The sequence below is a fragment of the Rutilus rutilus genome, assembly GCF_951802725.1.
Source record: "Rutilus rutilus genome assembly, chromosome: 2".
NCBI classification, from domain to species: domain Eukaryota; kingdom Metazoa; phylum Chordata; class Actinopteri; order Cypriniformes; family Leuciscidae; genus Rutilus; species Rutilus rutilus.
Genome location: NC_140210.1, coordinates 48472781 through 48497364, shown reverse-complemented (window position 1 = coordinate 48497364; position 24584 = coordinate 48472781). Strand labels below are relative to the sequence as shown.

General features: G+C 37.8%; 1 protein-coding gene across 2 annotated transcripts in view; it reads right to left on the bottom strand.

The window, feature by feature from the left end:
• Positions 1–24584, bottom strand: part of LOC311283396 (complement C3-like) — a 207675-nt gene that overhangs the window by 134675 nt on the left and 48416 nt on the right. For both annotated transcript variants that reach the window (XM_084397761.1, XM_084397762.1), the window contains exons 13-15: positions 22362–22553; positions 22135–22287; positions 21923–22052 (exon numbers count right to left, since the gene is read on the bottom strand). In XM_084397761.1, the coding sequence (XP_084253887.1) occupies positions 21923–22052; positions 22135–22287; positions 22362–22553 (475 nt within the window). The remainder of the gene's footprint in view (positions 1–21922; positions 22053–22134; positions 22288–22361; positions 22554–24584) is intronic.

Genomic DNA, 24584 nt, shown 5'->3' with positions numbered 1-24584 from the left:
CGTGCAGAGGGAATTTGAAAGACAGCCGTTTATCCCGCCCATCAGATTGACCGTGTCTATGGTGAGTTGCCAGACTAAACATCTTGATGTACGTCTGGCTTGCCAGGCTAGTATTACAAGCCAATTTGTCAGAATAAAACGTATTATTGAGAATTACCAGAGGTTCAGACGTTTTATTGAAAATAATAAAGTTTGAAGTTACCATTATGGAGATGAGTGTTTGCTGTAGTTGGGCTCTTGACCCTTGACTTTCTAACTTTAGATTTACTCTGATTGCCTGAACTGTGTGTTTATATAATACAAATGTTATGACATGAAAATCAGAGAAAATGTGACCAGGTAAAGTTGGCAGGTAAATTATGATATAATTGTCATGTAGTGGCCTGACTCACTGATCTCATAAAGAGTCTTCTCTCAGTTGAGCAAAGTTATAATATTAATATATTTCATATTTTTGAGTATAATATTTCTGTGACCCCACATGTGAGCAAATGTGCCAGCAGTGAGCAACAGATAACCTGAAGAACTTTAAATATAAATGGTGTAGAAAAAAGGTTTTGAATAATTTAAACCAACACAGACATCAAGAATCAGCATATGAATCTCAACAACGGTGACAATCAACAAAATAATCAGATAAAACTCTGAACATCACAAACCAAGCTACTAAAAAGCTGCAACAAAAACAACATCAAAAATAAAAGCAGATATAATAATAAAAGAAAATACTAAGACAATTCAGCATAATATATTCCTGCTGCAATGCATGCTGGGAGATACTGATGAGTTTTGATTGGAGGCTCCATCAAGTGCACTGCACTTTTATCATCACCATTGTTGAGATTCATATGCTGATTCTTGATGTCTGTGTGGGTCTGAAATATACAGTAGTTGAAACCTTTATTGTGCACAATGTTTTAAACATTCTTCAGATTATCCCAACACTGATGGATCACATGCTGTAGAATCATAGGGCTACAACAACCAATAATGTAAATTTAATGACACATATAACCAAAGATAAGACTCTATAAGAGCTCAGTGAATCAAACATGGTGATTGCCATCATCAATACACAACCAACATCACATGATTCATTTCTCTCTCTGATTTCCTGGCCATAATCAGGATGTTTTATAAACACAGAGTTATAGCAGGCAGAGAAAAACTAATGTTAGAAAATCAAGGGTCAAGAGCCCAACTAAAGCAGTCACTGATCTCCATCATGGAGACTTCAAATGAAACAATAAATCATCAACATCTAAACCTCTGTTAATTCTCAAACAGAACTGTAGATGTCTGACAGAAATAAAGTCTGGTTAGCAATAAGTGAAGCTGGTAATGCTGTTTTAGGGCCCTATGATTTCCGTGATGCAGAAAACGCGGACGGAATCACGGAATTTACACATGAAAACGGAATTCTCTTATACACACGGAATCGCACGGAATTTGCATATATTTTGTTGACATATTAAATCATTTTAAATTTTTTTTAAGTTTAAAGGTCTCTACCTAAACCCAGAGCCAGAGAGACATTTGTCAATACAGTTAATATACAGGGATGCAAACAGCGCACTTTTCAGTATGCGCGCACGCGTGAACCACTAGTGTTTCTTCTTGCTGCGTATGTTTTACTGTCTATGGCAGGGGTCTCCGTGGCCTGATTGGAGTTAACTAGCTCGTCATGGGGCCGTTCACATGTCGTGTCTTTTGCGCGCTCAAGTTCGTTATTTCAAATGTAATTTGATTTGTAATTTGCTCATAATTGAAGCTCATTATTTCCAGGCGCAGCGAGATGAAAAGCACCTCAACTGTTCAGAATGCTGCAAGCGCACCGCAGTTCATGTGACAAGAACCAACATATCAACTTCACTCTTTCCGTAACAACATTGAAATCTCAGTCAACATAAAGGATGGGGGTGCACCACAAACACTAAAGGTGTTTTTCTCTTCTCCGTAAATAAATCTTGTAACAGAGCTACAGCAAGCGTTTTTAGGTGGTGGAAATATATTAGCTACTAAAACTTCTTTGTCGTTGTGGAGAGCGCAGTGCATGGTTGCATAACAACGACAGACGCCACGGGAAAATCGGACCGAATTTTACTATTAATAATAAAAGATAAGCTAACCCAGCAGGCACAGTACGTCAATGTGACGTCAGGAAGACGTTGGACTCCAACTAATCCAACGTCAGTCAGACGTCATATTTTGGTTGAAAATGAAAATCAGGTTGACGTCTAAACCCAACGTTTGTTTGGCGTCAAGCTCCAACGTCAGACAGATGTTGAATTTTGGTTGGAATAAGCACCGCAAAAACATGTGACATGCATGGCAGCACATTAAATCTGTGAAGATCTCAGCAGAGGAGGAGTAAACAACACAAACAGCATTACCAGCTTCACTTATTACTAACCAGACTGACTTTATTTAATGTTCATTTGAATGAAATCAAGTTGTATTTTAAAGTCACCATGATGGTGTTTAGCGTTTGCTTTAGTTGGACTCTTGACCCTTGACTTCTTAGTATAACAAGTATAACATTTTCTCTGGCTGCTATAATTGTGTGTTTTTAAAGCACAATTGTTGTGGCAAAATAGTTTAGAGAAATTGAAATCAGGTGATATTGATGAATCCCTGATCATATTCAGTGTCTAATGTTTTGATTATAAAGGACTGTGTATTTTTAATGTTTTATAATCAAAGCCATTTAATTTTACAGCATGAGAGTAATGTTGTTTACCAAATAATATAAAGAATTTTAAAAACATTTAGTGCATTAAACTTTTCTCTCTACATTATTACTTAGACATCAAAAATCAGTGTATGACTCTCAACAATGGTGACAATCAATGAAACGCTTCATGCTGCAGTGCATGCTGGGTACCACCAATCAAAACTCAACCTTATCTCCCAGCATGCATTGCGGCATTAATAAATTATGCAGCTGTTTTTTTTGTAGCTTGTTTTATGCTCAGAGTTGATCTGATTGTCTGGATATTTTGTTTGATTGTCACCATTGTTGAGATTCATACGCTGTTTCTTGATGTCTGTGTGCGTCTAAGTACTGACATAGATGAAAGGTTTTTGTGCACTAAATAGTTTTTAATAACCAAGTATTTTATTAAAAACATTGCTTGATATGCTGTAGAAACAAATTACTTCTATTATGAAACTTCAATCCTATATATTCAAAGCATTAGACACTGAATAAGATCGGGGATTCAGGCAATTGCATGATGATATCATCAAACATCACCTGATCTCATGGCTTTTTTGCTACAACAATTGTGCTTTATAAACACTCAATTATAGCAGCCAGAGATATTTTTATATTAAAGAGTGAAGGGTCAAGAGCACAACTAAAGCAAACGCTAACCACCATCATGGTGACTTTAAAATACAAAATATGATTTCATTAAAACGAAAATTAAATAAAGTAAATCTGGTTAGTTTTAAGTGAAGCTGGTAATAAGTGTACAGCCATGCATTTCACCTTTTTGTCTGGTTTATTCCAACCAAAATTCAACGATTGCCCAATGTTGGAGCATGACGTTAAACAAACGTTGGGTTTAGACGTCAACCCGATTTTCATTTTCAACCAAAATCCAACGTCTGACCGACGTTGTAGTATATATCCTGTGCCTGCTGGGAATATGCATTGTATTTGTAAATGTCAGTAATTTATCTTTTTTGACTCATTCTTTTTATAAAAATGATTTAAAGGCTTAAATATGTGAGGTTTATCTTTTTATAAAACATTCTTTGTGAAAAATGATTTAAAGGCTAATTTAATCTTTAATTTAATATTCATCAATCCTGTAATTGTTACCTTCATGTTACTGTTATTTTTGGCCAGAGATTTGTTAAAGGTTTGGCTGAATTTTGGAGAATTTTTAATGTGCTTTGCTGAATATATTAACAATTTAAATAAAAAACTGAATTGTGAGTTTGTGTAACTGAATTTTTAAAGGTCAATACTGCTTAGAAGTGAAAAGAAACCAAGCAAATCCGAAAAGGCTAAAAATAAATCCGAAAAAAATGGAATTTGAAAAAAAAATAAAACGGAATTTGAGAAAAAATAAAACGGAATTCATAGGGCCCTACTGTTTGTGGAGTTGTTTAATCCTCCTCTGCTGAGATCTTCACAGATGTAAGGTTTATTTTTTTTATTTTTTTTTATCCTCAGTTGATTTCATCTAAGACTGTGGCTGAAGTCAGTTGTAGTTCTTGTGTTTCTGCTTGTCTCTTTTTTTCTGTTCTTGATGTTTCTCTAAATGGACATTCCCAGAATTCCCTGTGTGACACTTCACATTTGATGCTATTTCATTTAAAGAATTATGTTTCTTCTTGGTTTTTGTTATCAGTTTTATACATTTGGGGTTTATATTACATCATATATTGTTTAATGAATGTTTATGGCATTATTTGGAGTCATGTGTGTGTCACCATGATGGTGTTTTGTATTTGTGTGTATGACACTGTGCACCTTCTTAGTATTAATATGTGCTTCAGTTTGTGGAAAACTAATGGTATACTTAAATCATTGTGTGTTTTTCTTTTTTACCACCAGTGTTATTATGATGGGTATCAGTATATTACAAAGATATAAAGCAGACTTTAATACTTTAGTGAAATTTAATGATAACATTTATCGGTTTATGTAATATAACGGTTGTCCCGTGAAAACTAAAAGGTTCCTACTGTATTTTTTATGGTAAAGTACTGGGAACCACAGCTGATGTTTTTTTTTTTACCACACATTTAAATCCTGCTGATGTTTTTTTTGTGGTTTTTTTTGTTTTTCAAAGTAAGGTTGCTACCATATTTTTTACGGTAAAATACTGGCAACCAAGCTGACGTTTTTTACCGTAAATTTCACAGGGTTTTTTTTACATTGTGTTTTTTTGCCCGTAAATTTAAATCCCGTAAAACATAAAAGGTTGCTACTTTATTTTTTATGGTAAACTACGGGCAACCACAGCTGCTGTTTTTTACCGTAAATTTCACAGTTTTTTTTAACAGTGTAGCCTACATCTGACAATTTTGGGTTCAAACACGCCCTGCACACCACACCAACTTAACGGTGTTAAATGTGAAAAATACTGTTCGATAGAACTGCTTGGTTTGTTACCACAGTTATCTGCGTGCTTCCTCAGCGATAAAGTTCCACATTTGCGGCTATCCAACACGAAAATGCATGCAGCAAAGCCTTTCACAATATTGTTTTCTTCAGATAATTGATGACGTTGTAACACTCAGCCTAGATCAGCGATGAGCAACTTCGGTCCTGGACTGTCCTACAGAGTTTAGCTTCAACCCTAATCAAACACACCTGAACAAGCTAAACAAGGTCCTCAGGATTACTAGAAAATTACAGGCAGGTGATTTTTTTCAGAGTTGGAGCTAAACTCTGTAGGACAGTGGCCCTCCAGGACCGAAGTTGCCCATCCCTGGCCTAGATTATAGGTGATGATACAGAGAGGTGGAAAGTCCAGGTTCAGAAAGTAAAAGTCCTCCTCAGTATTTTGTTCCAATCACCTGGATTTGTTAATTCAGCAGGAGAGAGAACTAATTAGTGAAGCAAAAACTTCAGTGTTAAATGAATGATGAGTGTTTATTTGGCTCCAGACTCAAGAGTGTTAAAGTTAATGAGCTAATTAAGTGATTAATTGAGTGATGATTGAGCATTATTGAAGACGCCTGATGTTAACAAGCGGAATCACTGAAGGTGACATTTTTTAAAAAGTCACCATTGTGGTGATCAGTGTTTGCTTTAGTTGGGCAGTTGACCTTTAAATGTTTAACTTTAGATTTTGTTTGGCTGTTGTATCTGAGTTATAACTGCCAGATGAACAAAGAGAAAAGTTGATCAGGTGGTGTTGGTTATTTTTTGACATAATCATAATTTAAGTGTGTGTGTGTGTGTTGTTGAATCGATTCCTTTTAAGTCCGGGAGCTCGATGTGAAGCAACGCTGTCCTGTGACGAAATCCCAAAGGCAAAAAATCCAACAAAGTACTGATAATTCCACAATGATTTTCCAGTCACAGTCTTGAACAACTTGATAGATGAGATAATCCAGAGATCGATCACGAATCTCTTTGAGCACTGGAAAGTAGCTACTGTACGCCGTTTTTTTTCGGCTCCTTTAAACGGAAGTTAAGTGATTCTGCTGATTCGACTGACGTCACTGGGATTCCCTGGAGCTACGCGACAGAACTCTCGCATGAGTGAAACGGGAACTCAATGTCCGGTAGGCTTGGGCGGTATCCAAATTTCGATACCGTCAAACTTCCTCCCTATTTTACCGGGGTATACGGTATTACCGTGACTAATTAAAAATTATGACATAAGGCTCAGACAGCGTCACCAAACTGTTGGCTTGTGCCTACACCGTTCAGAAACCGAATACCAGATCGGGCAAAAAAAAAACATCTGGCACTTGTGGAATGCGGATCTGGCCCACATGCAACGTGGAATGACGGCACTTGACTGGACCACTCCTGTTTGCCAGATCTGGGCCACAAGCAGGCCATATCAATGCCACATGTCAGCCAAGAGCAAAGAAATAAACCTGAACTGGACCTTATCTGAGCCACGAAGTCTGTGTATATTAAATATAGAGTCATCTCAGCCTTAATAAGCCTGTTAACAAGCAGAATCACTGAAGGAAAGAAGAGAACAGAAAAATAGACAAGCAGAAACACAAGAACTACAACTGACTTCAGCCACAGCCTTAGATTAAATCAACTGAAGAGAAAAGAAGACATTAAATCTGTGAAGATCTCAGCAGAGGAGGATTAAACAACTCCACAAACAGCATTACCAGCTTCACTTATTACTAACCAGACTGACTTTATTTCTGTCAGACTTCTACAGAAGTTTTTATTGAGAATTAACAGAGGTTTAACTCTAATGTGTTTCATCTGAAGTCACCATAACAGTGATTAGTGTTTCAATTAGTTGGGCTCTTAACTCATATTACATTTTATCTCTTAGTCTTTTTTGGCTGCTGTGACAGTGTGTGTGTCAAACACGTTTGCAGCAGCAAAGAAAGCTAAAGTGAAATGAGATCAGATGATGATGGTTACCTGTTGATGGTTTTATAATCATCATGGAATAACCTGTTTCACTGATGTCTTCGGAAGCTAACATTTGTGTTGTTGCTTTAATATTTTCACATCACAAACCATATGTTTCTGCAGCATGAGCTCTACCAATATTATAACAATCAGTTAGTAGACTTTAACAAACATGAGCACAAAAAAGTAAGTCGATGATGACACACAGACATCAACAATCAGCATATGAATCTCAACAATGATGACAATCAAAAGTACTTTGCTGCAATGCATGCTGGGTACCAGCATAGTATTAAAACTCCCAGCATGCAATGTAACATGAATAAATTATGCAGCTGAATTGTCCTATTATTTTAATTCTAAATATTTGCTGTTCATTTTTTGCTGTTGGTTTTGTTGTGAATTAGTAGCTTTTCAGGTATGTTCTGAATTAATCTGTTTATCTAAATATTTGTGATTGTCACTATTGTTGAGATTCATACGCTGATTGTTAATATCTGTGTGTGTCAGCGTAAATGTATATTTTTAGAACCCATGTTTATAATTTTTTTTAAACTGACTGCTATCATATTCCTGGATATCATGCTCCAGTAATACAGGATCATTCATATATATATATATATATATATATATATATATATATATATATATATATATATATATATAATACCGTTTCACTTTAGCTTTTCTTTGATGCTGCTAATGTGTTTGACACACACACTGTCACAGCGACCAAAATAGACAAGAAGTACATTAATAGTTAAGAGCCCAACTAATGGAAACACTAATCACTGTTGTTTAATCCTCCTCTGCTGAGATCTTCACAGATTTAATGTCTTCTTTTCTCTTCAATTGATTTCATCTCAGGCTGTGGCTGAAGTCAGTTGTAGTTCTTGTGTTTCTGCTAGTCTCTTTTTTCTGTTCTCTTCTTTCCTTCAGTGATTCTGCTTGTTAACAGGCTTATTAAGGATGAGATGACTCCATTTTTAATATACACAGACTTTGTGGCTCAGATAAGGTCCAGTTCTGGTTTATTTCTTTGTAGGGCTGGGCGATTTAAATCGCGATATTGTTATGCGCATCTCGTCAGTAAAGTACGGAAGCGTATTGCATTCACTTGAGGAAAAAAAATCTACTCTGTTTTTCTGAATTAACGAGTTAATTATCTCAGAATTACAGGATAATTTTTCATGATTTTTTTTTTTTGCTATGTTTTTCTGAATTAACGAGTTAATTATCTCAGAATTACGAGATACTTTTTCATGAATAAAAATGTTTTGCTCTGTTTTTCTGAATTAATGACTTAATTATCTCAGAATTCTGAGATAATTTTTTCTTGAAATAAAAATATTTGCTCTGTTTTTCTGAATTAATGACTTAATTATCTCAGAATTATGAGATCATTTTTCATAAAAAAAATATTTTGTTCTGTTTTTCTGAATTAACGACTTAATTATCTCAGAATTATGAGATAATTTTTCATTAAAAAAAATTTGCTCTGTTTTTCTGAATTAATGACTTAATTATCTCAGAATTCTGAGATAATTAAGTCGTTAATTCAGAAAAACAGAACAAAATATTTTTTTTATAAAAAATGATCTCATAATTCTGAGATAATTAAGTCATTAATTCAGAAAAACAGCAAATATTTTTATTTCAAGAAAACATTATCTCATAATTTTGAGATAATTAAGTCATTAATTCAGAAAAACAGAGCAAAAACTTTTTTTTCATGAAAAATTATCTCGTAATTCTGAGATAATTAACTCATTAATTCAGATTAATTTTTTTTTTCTCAAGTGAATGCAATATGCTTCCGTAGTAAAGCCGGTTCCTTGATTAGTAGTAAATCTCCATCACCTGCTTTCAGATGGAGCGGCATTTAGGGCTGAGGAGATAATTAAGTGATTAATTTAGTGATGATTGAGCATTATTGAAGACACCTGATGTTAACAAGCAGAATCACTGAAGAAGAAAATCACAAATTGTAAGTTACCATTAAGATGATGGGTGTTTGCTTTAGTTGGGCTCTAGACCATTATATGTTTTCTCTAATATTTACTGTTGTTTGTCTGCTGTTATTGAATTATAATAGCTAAATGAACAAAGTAAAATGTTATCTTATTCACCTTATTTTCGAACGCGGAAGTAAATATGGGTCCAGTGTCCGGTTTTTGTGCGGCACTTCCGTTTCCTCGCTTCTTTGGGCCAACTAACGATATCGATTGCGAAGGATTATGCAGAGTTGACAGAAAAATGTTACACAGCAGATGAATACAACAAAGAACTAAAGCCCCGCCTCACCCAGGTCGCGGGTACTGGACCTGGTTGAAAACACTCATGCATCTAGCTGGCAGATTGCCAAAACTTCGCCGGCGCCTTCAGCACCGCCCTAAACACGGTCGAGCCAACGCTGGACTAAGTTAATATATCTATGGAGGTAGGGTATTTTGTCATGTCAAATGTATTAATAATGTCATCAGAATGCAACCAAAGCACATGATAGCAATAAGTAGATGGCTATAAATAATTATAAATCATACAAAATAAGTGCCATGATGATCATGCCATGATGACTAGATTTTATACAGGGGTTACTATAATGATTTTGTTTCTCCTTGGAGTTTTTATTCAGACTTTGTAGCCCAGCCACTTTTCTGGTATCGGGTGGTCTTCTGTAGGTCTTGTGTTCACGAAATGAAAAGAACAAACATACGGTCGTTTCTTCAAATGGGCTGCGTGGCGTGTCCGTTATTTCGGCTCCCATGTTAACAGGTTAATTTAGAGCTTGCACACTGCCTGCGTGACACGCGCGTCTCAGGGAAAACGCGTGCATGCTAGAAATAGAATCGACGCCTATTTTTCACGCGACACGCAAGCGGTTTGGAAGTGCTTCCAGGCAAAATAGAATAGGAAAATATGTTTGTATGTCATTTTGATATGAATACATATTAATAAATGACATTTTGATGTTTGAATTTAGGTTTTGACATAAATGCAGATATAGCCTAAATGTAAAAAAATTAAAATATTATCGATTTTCAAATATTGCACCTGTCAATACAGAACGAAATATTCTGTAGCCTATTTTGCCGTCAATACTGCCGACGTTGTCTTTGCTGCTATATATTTATGTTTAACATTAAGTGCCTTCCACAACTCTCTCCCCATATGTCGAATATATCACCAATGAGGCTTATCATGTCACCTAGCAGCAGCAACGCCTCGTCAGAGACGTTTCTGGTGTGCAAAGACATAGAAAACACCACGCAACAGAAACGCCACGCAGCCAGTGTGTCGCCGGTCGTATAGGGCTCCTGATTATTAAAATGTCAATAATTCGATGATTAAAACACTCCTGCTCCAAGTAAATCTTTCTTTTGTGCCAGTTATTATGACAACCTCTAACTGCACAAACAATCCCGGTCTTCCTCGAAGCCATAACGATGAGTTTGTTGTTACGAACAACGCTCGCCAGTGACCGGAAGTGCCTGACCGGAAGTCTCGCACAAAATACCGTCAACTGGCTGCGTCCGTATTTCCGTTAAAAATAAGGTGAATAGTGTTGGTTATGTTTTGACATAATCATGCTGTGATCTGAAAAAGGAAACTTATTGAGATAGTTTGGTTTAACTTGTTAGCTGCAGTTTAGTGATTCTTCAGCCTATGATTATCAGTACTTTACTTATAATTCAAAATATTTAATAAGCATTGTACTGATCAAAAGACATTCTAATAAATTCATTTAAAACACAGACATCAATAATCAGCCTGTGAATCTCAACAATGGTGACAATAATAAAGCATGTTGCAGTGGCTGCCACCAATCACAACTCATTAATGGCTCCCATCATGCATTGCGGTATGAATAAATTATGATCTGAATTGTCTATGTAATTTACTTTTCCTAATTGAAAATTCTGCTCCTCACCATTGTTGAGATGCATAGACTGAATCTTGACATCTGTGTGTGCCTAAAAGAAAGACTTTTTTTTTTTAAAACAACTTTTAAGAAATCCTTCATATTATATGAAAAATCCTGGGCATTTATGCAGATTCACTAACCAACAACATAAATCGAAGTCAGAAAGAAGGATTTTAATGAGTTCAGTGATCAAGTTCAAATGATGATTGTCATAACATAACCAACACCATCAGATCACTTTTTTCTTTGTTCAACTGGTTATTATAATTTAGAAACAACAGACAAAACGAAAGTTAATAATATATGGGTCAAGAGCCCAACTAAAGCAACCATTGATCGTCATAACGGTAACTTACAATTTGTGATTTTCTCCTTCAGTGATTCTGCTTGTTAACATCAGGTGTCTTCAATAATGTTCAATCATCACTAAATTAATCACTTAATTATCTCATTAACTTAAACACTCTTGAGTGTAGACTCATACACTCCCAGGAGTGTTAATTTAACACTGGAGTTTTTGCTGCGTACAAAGAGCCGTAGTTAACTGACAAGCTGAGCCATATCGCATTAATTATCGCTGGGGATACGTCCGCGATATTAATGTGATATGGCTCAGCTTGTCAGTTAACTACGGCTCTTTGTAGTAAATGCCGCTCCATCTGAAAGCAGGTGATGGCGATTTACTACTAATCAAGGAACCGGCTTTACTGACGAGATGCGCATAACAATATCGCGATTTAAATCGCCCAGCCCTATTTCTTTGCTCTTGACTGACATGTGGCCCAGATCTGGCAAACAGGAGCGGTCCAGTCTGTCATCATTCCACGCTGCATGTTAGTCTAGATGGGATGTACCCAAAAAGTGAAAGTGAGGAGCATTTATGGGTACAAGTCGGGAACCGGCCTACCTTACATATTTCAAGGGTGCTGAGTCCAAAAAAACTGGTTCCCAAGCAAAATTTTGAGTTTTTGACCGTCTAATTTGCATATCAAAATGGCCGCCAAATTGCCTATCTTGCTCAGTCGTTGGACCATTTTCCAAATTAAGGCGAGACACTACAGGTGAATAGGGTAACATTTTTAACTAGCAGATATCACCATGAAACTTTCACAGTTGATTACCTACATTAAGATGAGAAAAAAAATGTATTACAAGTTTTCTGTAATTTAATGTTTAAATATGCAAATTAGGCAATATCTAATCAAATGTGCACTAATTTGCATATATTTAAAACAACGAAATCTGAGTATTGGATAAAGCTAGGTTAAAAATGATTTTTTCATTGTGTTCACATATTAGATGGGAAAAAAATTACAGAGGGATTTATGGATATCTACTTTTGTTATCCTGTAAATCAGAAAATACTGTCAATAGCCTTAAAAAAATGATTTTCGCCATGTTTTTTGGAAAAAAATGTTATATAAATCAGGCTAGGATTAATATATTTACAAATCCCTCTGTAAATGTCTTCATAATATAACTAGGTACAAGACTGGAAAGTTTGGTGTATAGGTGCTACTGAAGTGGAGCGTCATCCATGTGGTTTCCTTAGTCTGCTTCCGAAGCCTTCACCGGCCCCAAGCAGGAGGACGGCACCGCCCGTCTCCGCCCCTTAGCCGGCCAAAACGCCAGGCTAAGCAGCACTCCTGAGATGGGCAGCTTGGAGTTAGGGCTCAGTTCTTCTCAGGAGCTGGTAGCAGGACCACTCCTTCCCCCGGTGGAGGGCCGGGGGAGAATCTTTTTTCTAAGAACTGATGCCCCTTCCTCCGAGTCCCAAGAGGCCATGGATGGCAGTGTGCGACGCTCTGCCTCGCCACTCTTGTCCCCCTCTGTCGCCAGACCTCTGTCAGAGCAGGCCCCCCGTGGAACACTGGTCCTTCCCTGGCCTCCTCTGTCAGGATGCGGCAATGACCGTGCCCCCACACCGGGTCGCTACGCCGCCCACGTCCGGACCGTTCATTCCACTTCGCTGCCCTACCGAGGGTACGTCTGTGGTTCCCATGACCCCGCTGGTTCAGTTCTTGGGAGCCTGGCTAGAGCTTCCCAACCTGTCCTGGGTTGAGAGAACCACCAGGCTCGGCTATGCGATTCAGTTCGCACGATCTCCTCCCCGCCTCCGGGGAGTCCGTTACACTATGGTGGGGTTGCAATGCCCCTGTTACTGGCAAAAGGTGCAGTCGAGATTGTCCCTCCAGCCGAAATGAAGTCCGGGTTCTACAGCCCTTACTTCATTGTACCAAAGAAAACCGGTGGGTTACGGCCAATCCTGGACCTGCACGTCTTGAACCGATCCCTTCACAGGCTTCTGTTCAAGATGCTCACGTGCTTTCATGGCTTCAGCCTCTCCCTGGAGAATGGAGACTCCATCCAAAGACAGTTCAGCTGATTTGGGATCAGTTCGGGGACGCACAGGTAGACCTGTTTGCTTCCCACGACTCGTCCCATTGCGACCTGTTTTACTCCCTGACCGAGGGCACGCTCGGCACGGACACACTGGTGCACAGCTGGCCGCGGGGCCTTTGCAAGTATGCATTTCCCCCAGTGAGCCTTCTTGCACAGACCCTGTGCAAGCTCCCTCATTGACACAACCGGACCTGGTTCTCCAAACTAGTCCTCCTCGCGACAGCACCTCCCTGGCCAATCCCTCTGAGGAACGACCTGCTTTCTCAGGGACGGTGCACCCTATGGTACCCTCATCCCGATCTTTGGAACCTCCACGTGTGGCTCCTGGACGGGATGAGGCAGGTTTGAGTACCCAACCACCAGCGGTAGTGGCTACCATATCACTTCCGCTAGAGCATCGTCCACGAGACATGCCTACACGTTGAAGTGGAACCTCTTCGTCACCTGGTGCTCTTCTCGCAGAGAAGACCCCAGAAAATGCCCGATCAGTGTCGTGCTTTCCTTCCTGCAAGAAGGGTTGGACCGAATTCAGTCTCCCTCCACCCTGAAAGTGCACGTTGCCGCTCCTCGGCGAAGAAACATATCTGCATGGTGCTAGCATACTTCCTTATATACCCATGAGGTAAGGCGGAGTTACGCAATGCAAATTCCGCAGACCCATGGCATTTCTTTGCCATTGGCTCGTTTTATTTCTCGAAGATGAGAGGCTTTCTAAGCGAAACCCCATTCGTCGTCATGATGTAACGTCTCCGTTCCCTACTCGGAACGAGGGTTACATATGTAACCGAGAAGTTTTACGCCCCCCTCTCAGAAGCCTTGGACATTTGGGACAATGTGTCAAAAAATATTTTCTCTAACCTCAAACCCTTTCTCCCACATTGTATGTAGTAGCAGCAACCATGTGTGGCCCACTATAGTCTTCTATCAAATAGCAGTATTCATTGGTTCCATGAGAGTGGGGCCAGCCCATAAAAATATCTTACATTTTAACGTCTAGTCGGTCCACAGTCTAATTCTGCTCTTTTTGGTTTTCAGCTATTGTTTTTGTCTGACTTTTATTATGAAGTTTTGTCTGTGGGTCATAATTTGTCATTTACTTTGCAGTTTCGTCTGAGATGCATCTGAAATCGGTCACAAGTTCACTTGTTCATTATAGTGAATGGCACATGTACTTTTTGGAGAAAAGAGAAATGAAATTGAGTGAGCGGCTTAAGATGACGGAATTTGTGTGTGCCAGAGAGTAGAAATAACTATTTTACACCTTAAAAAATAATGATGATAATAACTTTATATGGTATAATGAAAATAAATAACTTGTTCACTTGTTCTCATATTCATGTCATATTTAATAGATAGTTCATTCATTTTAATAGAATAATAATACAAAAACTACAAAAAAGAATTAACACAATGATATAATTTTATTATTTTTACTTATAAATTTGCCATAAAAAGTAATAAATAGAGCACATAATACATGAAAGCTGTATTCCTATCAGGGTTATCTGGTTTTGTTTATTTTTAGTTTTCTCCACATGGACTCTGTTTGTGTTTTCACCTTGGTTAGCTTGTCTTCATGGTTGTTAATTTGATTCATTACTCAGTTCAGGTGTGTGTTGTGTTCAGGTGTTCATGTCTCATTATCCTCTAACTACTTAAGTTCAGATCAGTTTGTGTTTCGTGTTGGGTCTCGTCTATGTGTAGTTGTGTTTGGATGTACCTCTTTGGAGTACTCTGTTGGAGCATTAAAGCCTAACTTTCGTCGTCGATTCTTTGGTGTTTTTGTTTTCCGTCTTGTTTGTGTTTTGCTTGGGGCCGGTGAATGCTTCGGAAGCAGACTAAGGAAACCACATGGATGACGCTCCACTTCAGTAGCACCTATACACCAAACTTTTGTACTTGTACCTAGTTATAGTTATATTATGTTATGAAGACATTTACTATGGAAGGCATTTTCTGCCAAATTTAAATAAATAAATTAAATGATTAAAATGAAAATGAAAACCAGATTAACGATTTCATTACAGAAATCTGTACGCAAAATATGTGACAAAATTGAGAATTAAAATTAAATGATTTCATTTTCACGGTGACAGTGCATCATCCCTGTCAAATTGAAAAATAAAATGCAATTGGTGATTTTACATTTCATTTTCACTTACAGTCTCGAGGCAAGACTGCCAATATTAAAATGAAAAGCCAAACGTGAAAAAGAAACTACAAATACAGTTTTTACAAAGCTCTTTATTAATGCTCACGCAATAATAGTGACACAATTCAAATTCAAATGTAAATTTTCGTTTTCATTTTAATTCCTCTTTTATTTCACAGTTTTCATTTTCGTTTTCATTTTCAAAGACAACCTGCATGCAAATTATATGTTAATGAGTGGGTGTGGCTTGTAACGGCGCTAGAGGCACGCCTTCTGTAAAGCGAAGTCACCGACGTCCCTGTTGCTGCATAAGTTGAATGTGTGAAACAAAATTATTTAAATGTGATTATATTGTAATCGAGACGACGAGATATGGCGAAATCTATTAGTGAGCTTTTGCAGGAAGCTGCCGCAGCATTAGTGGAAACAACCAGCCTGACCAGCATACTTCAAACCCTCGGCGCACTGCAGTTCGCACTGAGCCGCGGGCATCTTCAGTTGCCAGAGAAACTGTTAGTCAAGTCAAGTCTTGATCACTATCTTTAACCGAGGACCTCGGCCAATGTTTCATATTCGCGTCATGCCTTCCATATAACAACGCCCTTCAGCACTAGCCTATAGAGTACCTTATTGCTTTTATAAAACGGTTACCACACAATACAAATATTAAACCCGAAAAATATGTAGCCTATCTATGCAACTTTCATGAAGTAAAATCACTAAAAGCCAATTCCTTCCGCTGGAAAAAAAAAAATAGTCCCTGACCATAAAGCAACAGGAGAACTTACATTATTTCTCCATTAGATGGAGACAAAGACTGTCTTAATGAGTGAGTCAGTCAGTAGAGAAGACTTTTGAAATGACTCAAACTTGTGATCACGGAGAAGAAAGACGCAACTGACATGAATAGGCACGGACCCCTTAACTGTTAAAAGTACAAAATATCACAGCGGACATTCAAACGGATTTTTTATTATGAATATAGGACTGACCTGAAGGAAAATGCTATAATATATATCTAGCCTACTGTAAATGCAGGCCGTCTGGCTATAATTGTTGTAGAAATTGTGTTACTAAGACTTAATTTTGTACACCCAAATAGTTGAATTTCCAAAACAGCCTAATACATGAATGAACCTCATCGATTATGATCTAGTCTAACATCATAATGGCCTTACAACCGGATACTTTGTTTGAACAGTTTCTCTGGCAACTGAAGATGCCCGCGACTCAGTGCGAACTGCAGTGCGCCGAGGGTTTGAAGTATGCTGGTCAGGCTGGTTGTTTCCACTAATGCTGCGGCAGCTTCCTGCAAAAGCTCACTAACAGATTTCGCCATATCTCGTCGTCTCGATTACAATATAATCACATTTAAATAATTTCGTTTCACACATTCAACTTATGCAGCAATAGGGACGTCGGTGACTTCGCTTTACAGAAGGCGTGCCTCTAGCGCCGTTACAAGCCACACCCACTCATTAACATAGAATTTGCATGCAGGTTAATTGTCTTTGAAAATGAAAACGAAAATGAAAACTGTGAAATAAAAGAGGAATTAAAATGAAAACGAAAATTTACATTTGAATTTGAATTGTGTCACTATTATTGCGTGAGCATTAATAAAGAGCTTTGTAAAAACTGTATTTGTAGTTTCTTTTTCACGTTTGGCTTTTCATTTTAATATTGGCAGTCTTGCCTCGAGACTGTAAGTGAAAATGAAATGTAAAATCACCAATTGCATTTTATTTTTCAATTTGACAGGGATGATGCACTGTCACCGTGAAAATGAAATCATTTAATTTTAATTCTCAATTTTGTCACATATTTTGCGTACAGATTTCTGTAATGAAATCGTTAATCTGGTTTTCATTTTCATTTTAATCATTTAATTTATTTATTTAAATTTGGCAGAAAATGCCTTCCATAATTTACAGAGGGATTTGTAAATATATTATTCCTAGCCTGATTTATATAACATTGTATTCCAAAAAACATGGCGAAAATCATTTTTTAAAGGCTATTGATAGTATTTTCTGATTTACAGGATAACAAAAGTAGATATCCATAAATCCCTCTGTAATTTTTTTCCCATCTAACATGTGAACACAATGAATTTTTTTTTTTTTTAACCTGGCTTTATCCAATACTCAGATTTCGTTGTTTTAAATCTATGCAAATTAGTGCATATTTGATTAGATATTGCCTAATTTGCATATTTAAACATTAAATTACAGAAAACTTGTAATACATTTTGTTTCTCATCTTAATGTAGGTAATCAACTGTGAAAGTTTCATGGTGATATCTGCTAGTTAAAAATGTTACCCTATTCACCTGTAGTGTCTCGCCTTAATTTGCATAAAAAAACTTGCAATGGTGTTTTTTTTTTGTTATTATGTAATATGGAATACATCACATATCATATATAGACTAGGAACATTTAAGAGTGATATTGATTGAATATGTATGTCGGCCTTAAAAAAATTACACAAATAATGCTTAATTTCACCTTAAAAGTTGGTATTTTGCATATATACATAAAAAAGGCAGTGAGCCTCCATTATATCTTTGCTCTGACCCTTGACTATCGATCTAGAAACTTAATTTCCTCATCTTGATTGCCTACTTACAAAAAAAACTAGGGGAAAATGGTCCAACAACTGAGCAAGATAGGCAATTTGGCGACCATTTTGATATGCAAATTAGAAGGTAAAAAACTCAAAATTTCGCTTGGGAACCAGTTTTTTTGGACTCAGCACTCTTGAAATATGTAAGGTAGGCCGGTTCCCGACTTGTACCCATAAATGCTCCTCACTTCTTATAGAAGGCCATTTTTCTAAAATCCGTCTAGTCTATGTGGGCCAGATCCGCATTCCACAAGTGCCAGATCTGGGCCGAAACAATGTTGCTATGTGGGCAGTGGCCCTCCAGGACCGAAGTTGCCCACCCCTGGTATAGGCTAACCTTTTTCTTTTCATTTTGAATTGTTTCGTTTAAAGAAATTGACGATCGGCATCTCCGTAGTGAACGCGCCTATAGAGAGAAATGCACATCATGGATTAAATAATCAGCGAGTGGCCCATTTCTTTTCGTTTTGAATTGTTTCGTTTAATGAAATTTCAAGCTTTATTTAGATATAGGCCTATCTGTCATGTCTGTGAGGCATACATTGAGTTTCGGTTAATTTATGATGAGATTTCAACCGCGGCGAGCAGCGCACGATCATGTCATGATTATAGGCTATTGTCTGCTATAGCCTATTTGATTCTTATTTATTAAATCCAGGCAATTGGTTGATGAAAAATTTATTAAAATTAAGATACAATTTATACAAAAAGAAATTAACTTTAAAGAAAGGCCTTTTACAAAACGAAACTTAATTAAGTGGTAAAAATGTCTGACTCCCGATGCATCCCATCTAAGGCCTGGCTCACACTACAGGAGTTTTAAAATCCTAACCGATTTTGAAATCTGGTTGAAGCACACACTTAAGGAGAATCTTTGCAGATTTTCTTCCCCCAAATCTTAAACATGCTCACACTACAAGGTTTGAAAATCGCGGTGCACCACACACTACAAAATGTTATTAAGATTATCGTGCCAGAGGAAGCGCCTCACGTGATCTCACGCAGCAGATCTGAAGTGTAAAAGCAAGGAAACATATGGGATATGCATTGCCATGACATGAGACACGCATGCACGCACATACACACGCACAGAGACTTTAAACCTACCGGTACTTTGAGTTAAGAGCTATCAAGCCCGACCCCTACCCGAGCCCATGCACGTTGTGTCCGAGCCCGGCCAGGCCTGACACAACACAACACATTAACATAACTGTAATTATGAGCCCGATCCCGATTTAAACCCGACCATTTTTTTAATACATGGGCCAGGGGCAGTGCGAGATATTTTTTTAACGCAGGTGCTGAGGGGGTGCTAGATATATAGCATATAAATACTATTGCAAAAATTGTCCACTTAATATTTAATATTCAATCATTTTAATTGTCACAATTAAAGTAGCCTATTCATTTTATTAAATTGACCAAGCACAACATTAAGCATTCAATCAAATATTGATTAAAGATTTATTATTATTAGGCTAATAATGTTAACATAATACACTATCGTTATTTTGACATAATATGTGTGCGTGCAACAAGCTAGATGTGCATTTTTAAATCCGGTGACGCGTGCATTGATTTTGAAATCCATTTCGTTTTAACGCGCTTTTTAGTTTCGGTTTCATTACTGAACATGTAACGTTACTCGCCTTTGTGCCTTCTGACCACAGCGTAATACTTACTTATTTATTTAGCAATAAATAAATGGAGATAAAAACGCATATCGAGTTGAGTCATTCAAAATTATCTCAAGGGAAATTCCTTCAGCACGACAGCCCTGCTGTCTTTTTGACAGCACTGACGTAATCACAATCTTGCTCATCCCGATAAATATCAAACATGTTTGATATGATCGGGGCGAGCCCGATTTGTGTGAGAGCAGATCGGGAGGGGCAAGATTCGATCTGTGAACGCCTCACATTACCAGATAATCTGCGCCGAACATCGGAACCGATCGAGGTCCTCGACAAGATTTTTTCTCAAATTCTCGGGAGGGGTAAATCGGGCATAAATCGGCCTAAAGCTCCTGTAGTGTGAGCCAGGCATTACTCGTGCTGTTCACTTTTCATTATCAACATAGATGAAAAAAATAACATTATAATATTTTAACAAATATGATATAATGCGCTTATTTAATTAACTTGGGGCAAAATGCATCCTCGCAGCAGTGAGTGGGTGGTTGTTTCGGAGATGCGACATTAGGTTAGAAGTGTTTCCATCTCTCGCCTTTTTATTGCACAATTTACAAATTGACTCGTCAGTATTTACCGCCTCTCCCTTCTCTCTCTCTCTCTTTCTCCTCCACACTTTCACTTGATGACAACCACACATAAGCATTTTAGGCATTAAATAAATTATATTTATATATTATATATAAGTGCCGGTTAATGACGGTATTGAAACTGATACCGTTGTTATTTTAAGACTCTGCGGTATACGATATTACCGTAATTCCGCCCAACCCTAATGTCCGAGCAATAAACACAGGTAGAATAATTATAAAATAGCAGCTGTCTTAGAAGATTAATTTGAATAATTCACTGCAATATAAATATTCATCCCTTATGTGGCCGCGCTACAACGTTTTGTCGACAACTTTACCATCTCCACTAGCTATTCTTTTCTTCAACTCCTCAGCATCCATCTCAACAATTGCAAGCAGATCGCGCACGGTTATGATGAATTTTTAAAAGTGAAAGTAGGTAACTTATAGAGACTCCTGGGAGGGCGTGGGCACAAACAAACTGATGTGGATTTTAAATTATTTTATCAACTTGAAATACAGGAATATTTTTGTAGATGTCTTCCTAAAAATATGCATATATTTTTACGTTTGCACGTGATTGTTTTAAACCCGTGTTTAGACCCGTGTTTCCCCCGTGTCCGACCTGACCCATATCCCCGCACCCGTATCCAACACAGTTGGATATTTTTTACCCGTTTGAGCAAAATTACCCGCGGGTACCCGAACCGGTGCAGGACTCTGCTCCAAATCATCTGTCTCTACTGGACCAGTTTTCCTCCTTTGACACTGTAAACCACCAGGTCCACCCGTTTGGACTGGGGAATCTCAGGTAAAGTTCTTCTGTGGCTTCAGTTTTACATCACAGGCAGATCTTTCAAGGTATCATAGAGAACAGAGGTGTCGGAGTCACATCAGCCATTTACACAACCTCACTGGGCACAATCATAAAGGCACATGCCTTCTTCTGCCACTGCTATGCAGATGATACACAGCTCTATCTGTCATTTCAACCTGATGATCCAACTGTCTCAGCTCGTATCTCTGCTTGCCTTTCAGACATATCGCCTAGCAGAGTTGTATAGTCCAGGGGTCAGAAAGTAAAAGTCCTGCCATGTGTTTATTCCACCCATAAACTCAGTCAGCTGATTTCACTAATTAGTTCTCTCTCCTGTCTGAATTAGCAAATCCAGGTGATTGGAACAAAATACTGAGGAGGACTTTTACTTTCTGAACCTGGACTTTCCACCTCTGTCGCCTAGTATGAAGGAGCTTCATCTCAAGCTTAAACTTGCGAATATGGAGCTCCTTGTAATTCCTGCCCTCCCGTCAGAAGACCACAACAACACTGTAAAATTGGGGTCTACAACACTAACACCAACCAGGACAGCAAACTTGGGTGTTAGTGTTCAGTGACCAACTGAGCTTTTCTTGTAGGTTTGTGCTTCACATCAGGAAGATCAGACTACAAGAAATCTAAAAGAAAGAAAAAACCTGTTCTGGTGTTGGTTCCTCCTGCAGTGTGTGACTCAAACATCAGACCTGCACCACTGAAAACCCCCATACTCTCCCTTCCTCCTCCTGCCGTACAGCCGGTGTCATGCTTCTCTATGACGTCCCAGATCTAAAGGTGCAAAAAAGACACCAGTTACATGCAGTTTAAATTAAAGCTGATTGTGCCATGACGTCTGAAGAAGGTCCTTCACCTGAGTCTGAGTGAGTCTGTTCTTGTTAAGGACATGCACAGCCTTGTCAACCACCACCAGCCCAACTCTAGCTCCAGGATCTCCAGTTATCTGCAGCCTGACCTCCTCTCCTGTGCCATAGGTATTCATCTTGTCCTTCACCTGAAGCTTGAGCTGTTAAAACGAGAGACACTGAATCAGAACTAGTTGATTAGCATGTCAACTATTTATTGTGATGGTTGACCCACCGTTCCCATGCACGTGTCCTTCACGTCGACCCAGACTGAATCAGACACCACCTCAGACGAGCCCACATGGTAATAAGCCACAAAGCGGAAGGACGGCACCATGTCTCTGGTTACAGTTAGAGGCAGCGTCACTAGAGCATTTCCTCTCCTCTTGAACCTGTCTGCTTTAACAATCTGACCTTTACTTAAGATCTGAAAATGATACAGACAAGTTAAAAAGACTTAAATTCCCCCTGTGGTGAAAATCCAGCTTTTAATGTTGTTTATTTGTCTGTGTAGTGTTTTTAATATCGTCGCTGTCAAGCGGAATCCTCGCATCTCCAAAACCATTATTTTTCAGGAAATTAATTATTTTTAATTGTTATTAAACATTTTATCGTTAAAGTTGGTATTATACTTATATCATATACTGTTGTGTACCAACATTAACAAAACATTTCCCCAAAATCATGTTTAATCGGAGATACAAGATTTATGATTTGGAGGCAGGGAGATATGAGATTACGTTGTCATTGATAAGAATGGTGCATGCGCTCAGGGAAGGCCAAACAAAGATGATTTGACTCGGGATGAAAATAACAGCATCTCGACGACACGGCGACAAACACACTCTATAAACACAACTCTTCCTCTTCTCCGTGGGAGCGCAACTAGACCACGCCCCCTTTTTTTGTGTATTCCTGTGGGCGGAGGTTAGTCAAGAAACTGTTCTAGTGACATCATTAAAGAAGGAAGTAGAGGGATGTAGTCCAAACCGGCCGTTCGATGTAGGCGTCTTCTGTTAAATAAAATATCTCGCTTGGCATTGAACTCTGAGCTTTATAATTTTACAGATATTATTTATACTTTAACAACAACATTACACACTAACTAAAGTTTGAAACATGGGATCACAAAAAAACAGGACCTTTAAAGGTTTAAGAGCTATAAGTGAAGCGGAAAAAAAAACGGTAACGACTAACGAGCCTAATCTGCACGCAAACTTACCTTCGTGGCTCACAGGCTTCCTTCTGCACCGAAGCATTACAGCTATCGATTTTTAACAGCCTACTCAAATGTATCTAACCTAACTATTTTCACTCATTATTGTCTAAAAAACAGAGTTATCCAAATATAGGCTTAACGTTACTTGGCGCCAGTAGACAGAACTTTTTTCTCCCCTAAATAAAAACCTTGCTACTTGGGGTATTTTACATGCACAGTGCCAACTTCGAGTCAGTAAAATAATAATAAAAACAATAATTTAATGCTGGTATCCAAAACATTTAATTCAATTCAAGTAACGTTATTATATTAGATACATGTTAAAACTTAAATGCACATGTATAATAAGCCTAGTAATAAGTAGACATTAAAAATACATCAATAACTGATATCATAGTTTAACACAGATAAAATCAGAGTTAAGGCTTGCTTTACGTGTTGCTCGACAAGGATTTCTTAATCGTTGCTACATTCAATCCTGAGGAGTTACGAGGATTCTCAGACAGTTGAAGATTTGCTCTCAAGCTATTTTCAACACTTTAGATTGGTTAATAATTAGTAAAAAAAATAACAGACCCACGTGGGGACTGACCAATAGCATCGATTTGTGAAAAAATATGAAGTTGACAAAATTTGGACATTGGAGGTTTCCACCCGACAGCGACGATATGCTTTAAGGAAAACCATGTGCAAATTCATAAGTCGACACCATTGCTGAGTATTTTCTCTTTAAAACTGCAGTGAACCAAAGACAGTCAAAAAAAAAAAAAAAAACGGTTTGAAATCGCTGGTGTTTCTGACATCACAAACTACCTTGTATTTATTTATTTATTTGTTTATTTATTTAACAGGGACAGTGCATGGCACTCAGCCATACCAGAATTAGCTACAAGCTAAATTTCATCTGTAGTCCCTGGGCAGGAACAAACAACATACAAATAATCCAACAAAAACATATAAATATACCATAAAACATCATCACACAAATAGCCTTTCAGAAAACAACAAAATTTCACATTCTTAAAAACACAATAAAACAAAACAACAGAACAAAAAAAAAGTGCAATATTAATAGACACAACAATGCAATGTTAGGATACGACAAAAAATGTATTTGAATTTATGATTAATGGGTACATGATTGTATAGATTTTAACCATAATTTTATTTTATACTTAAATCAAGTAAAGGTACTGATATCTCTAATCTCGTTTGGGACTGAGTTCCAGTACTTAGAGG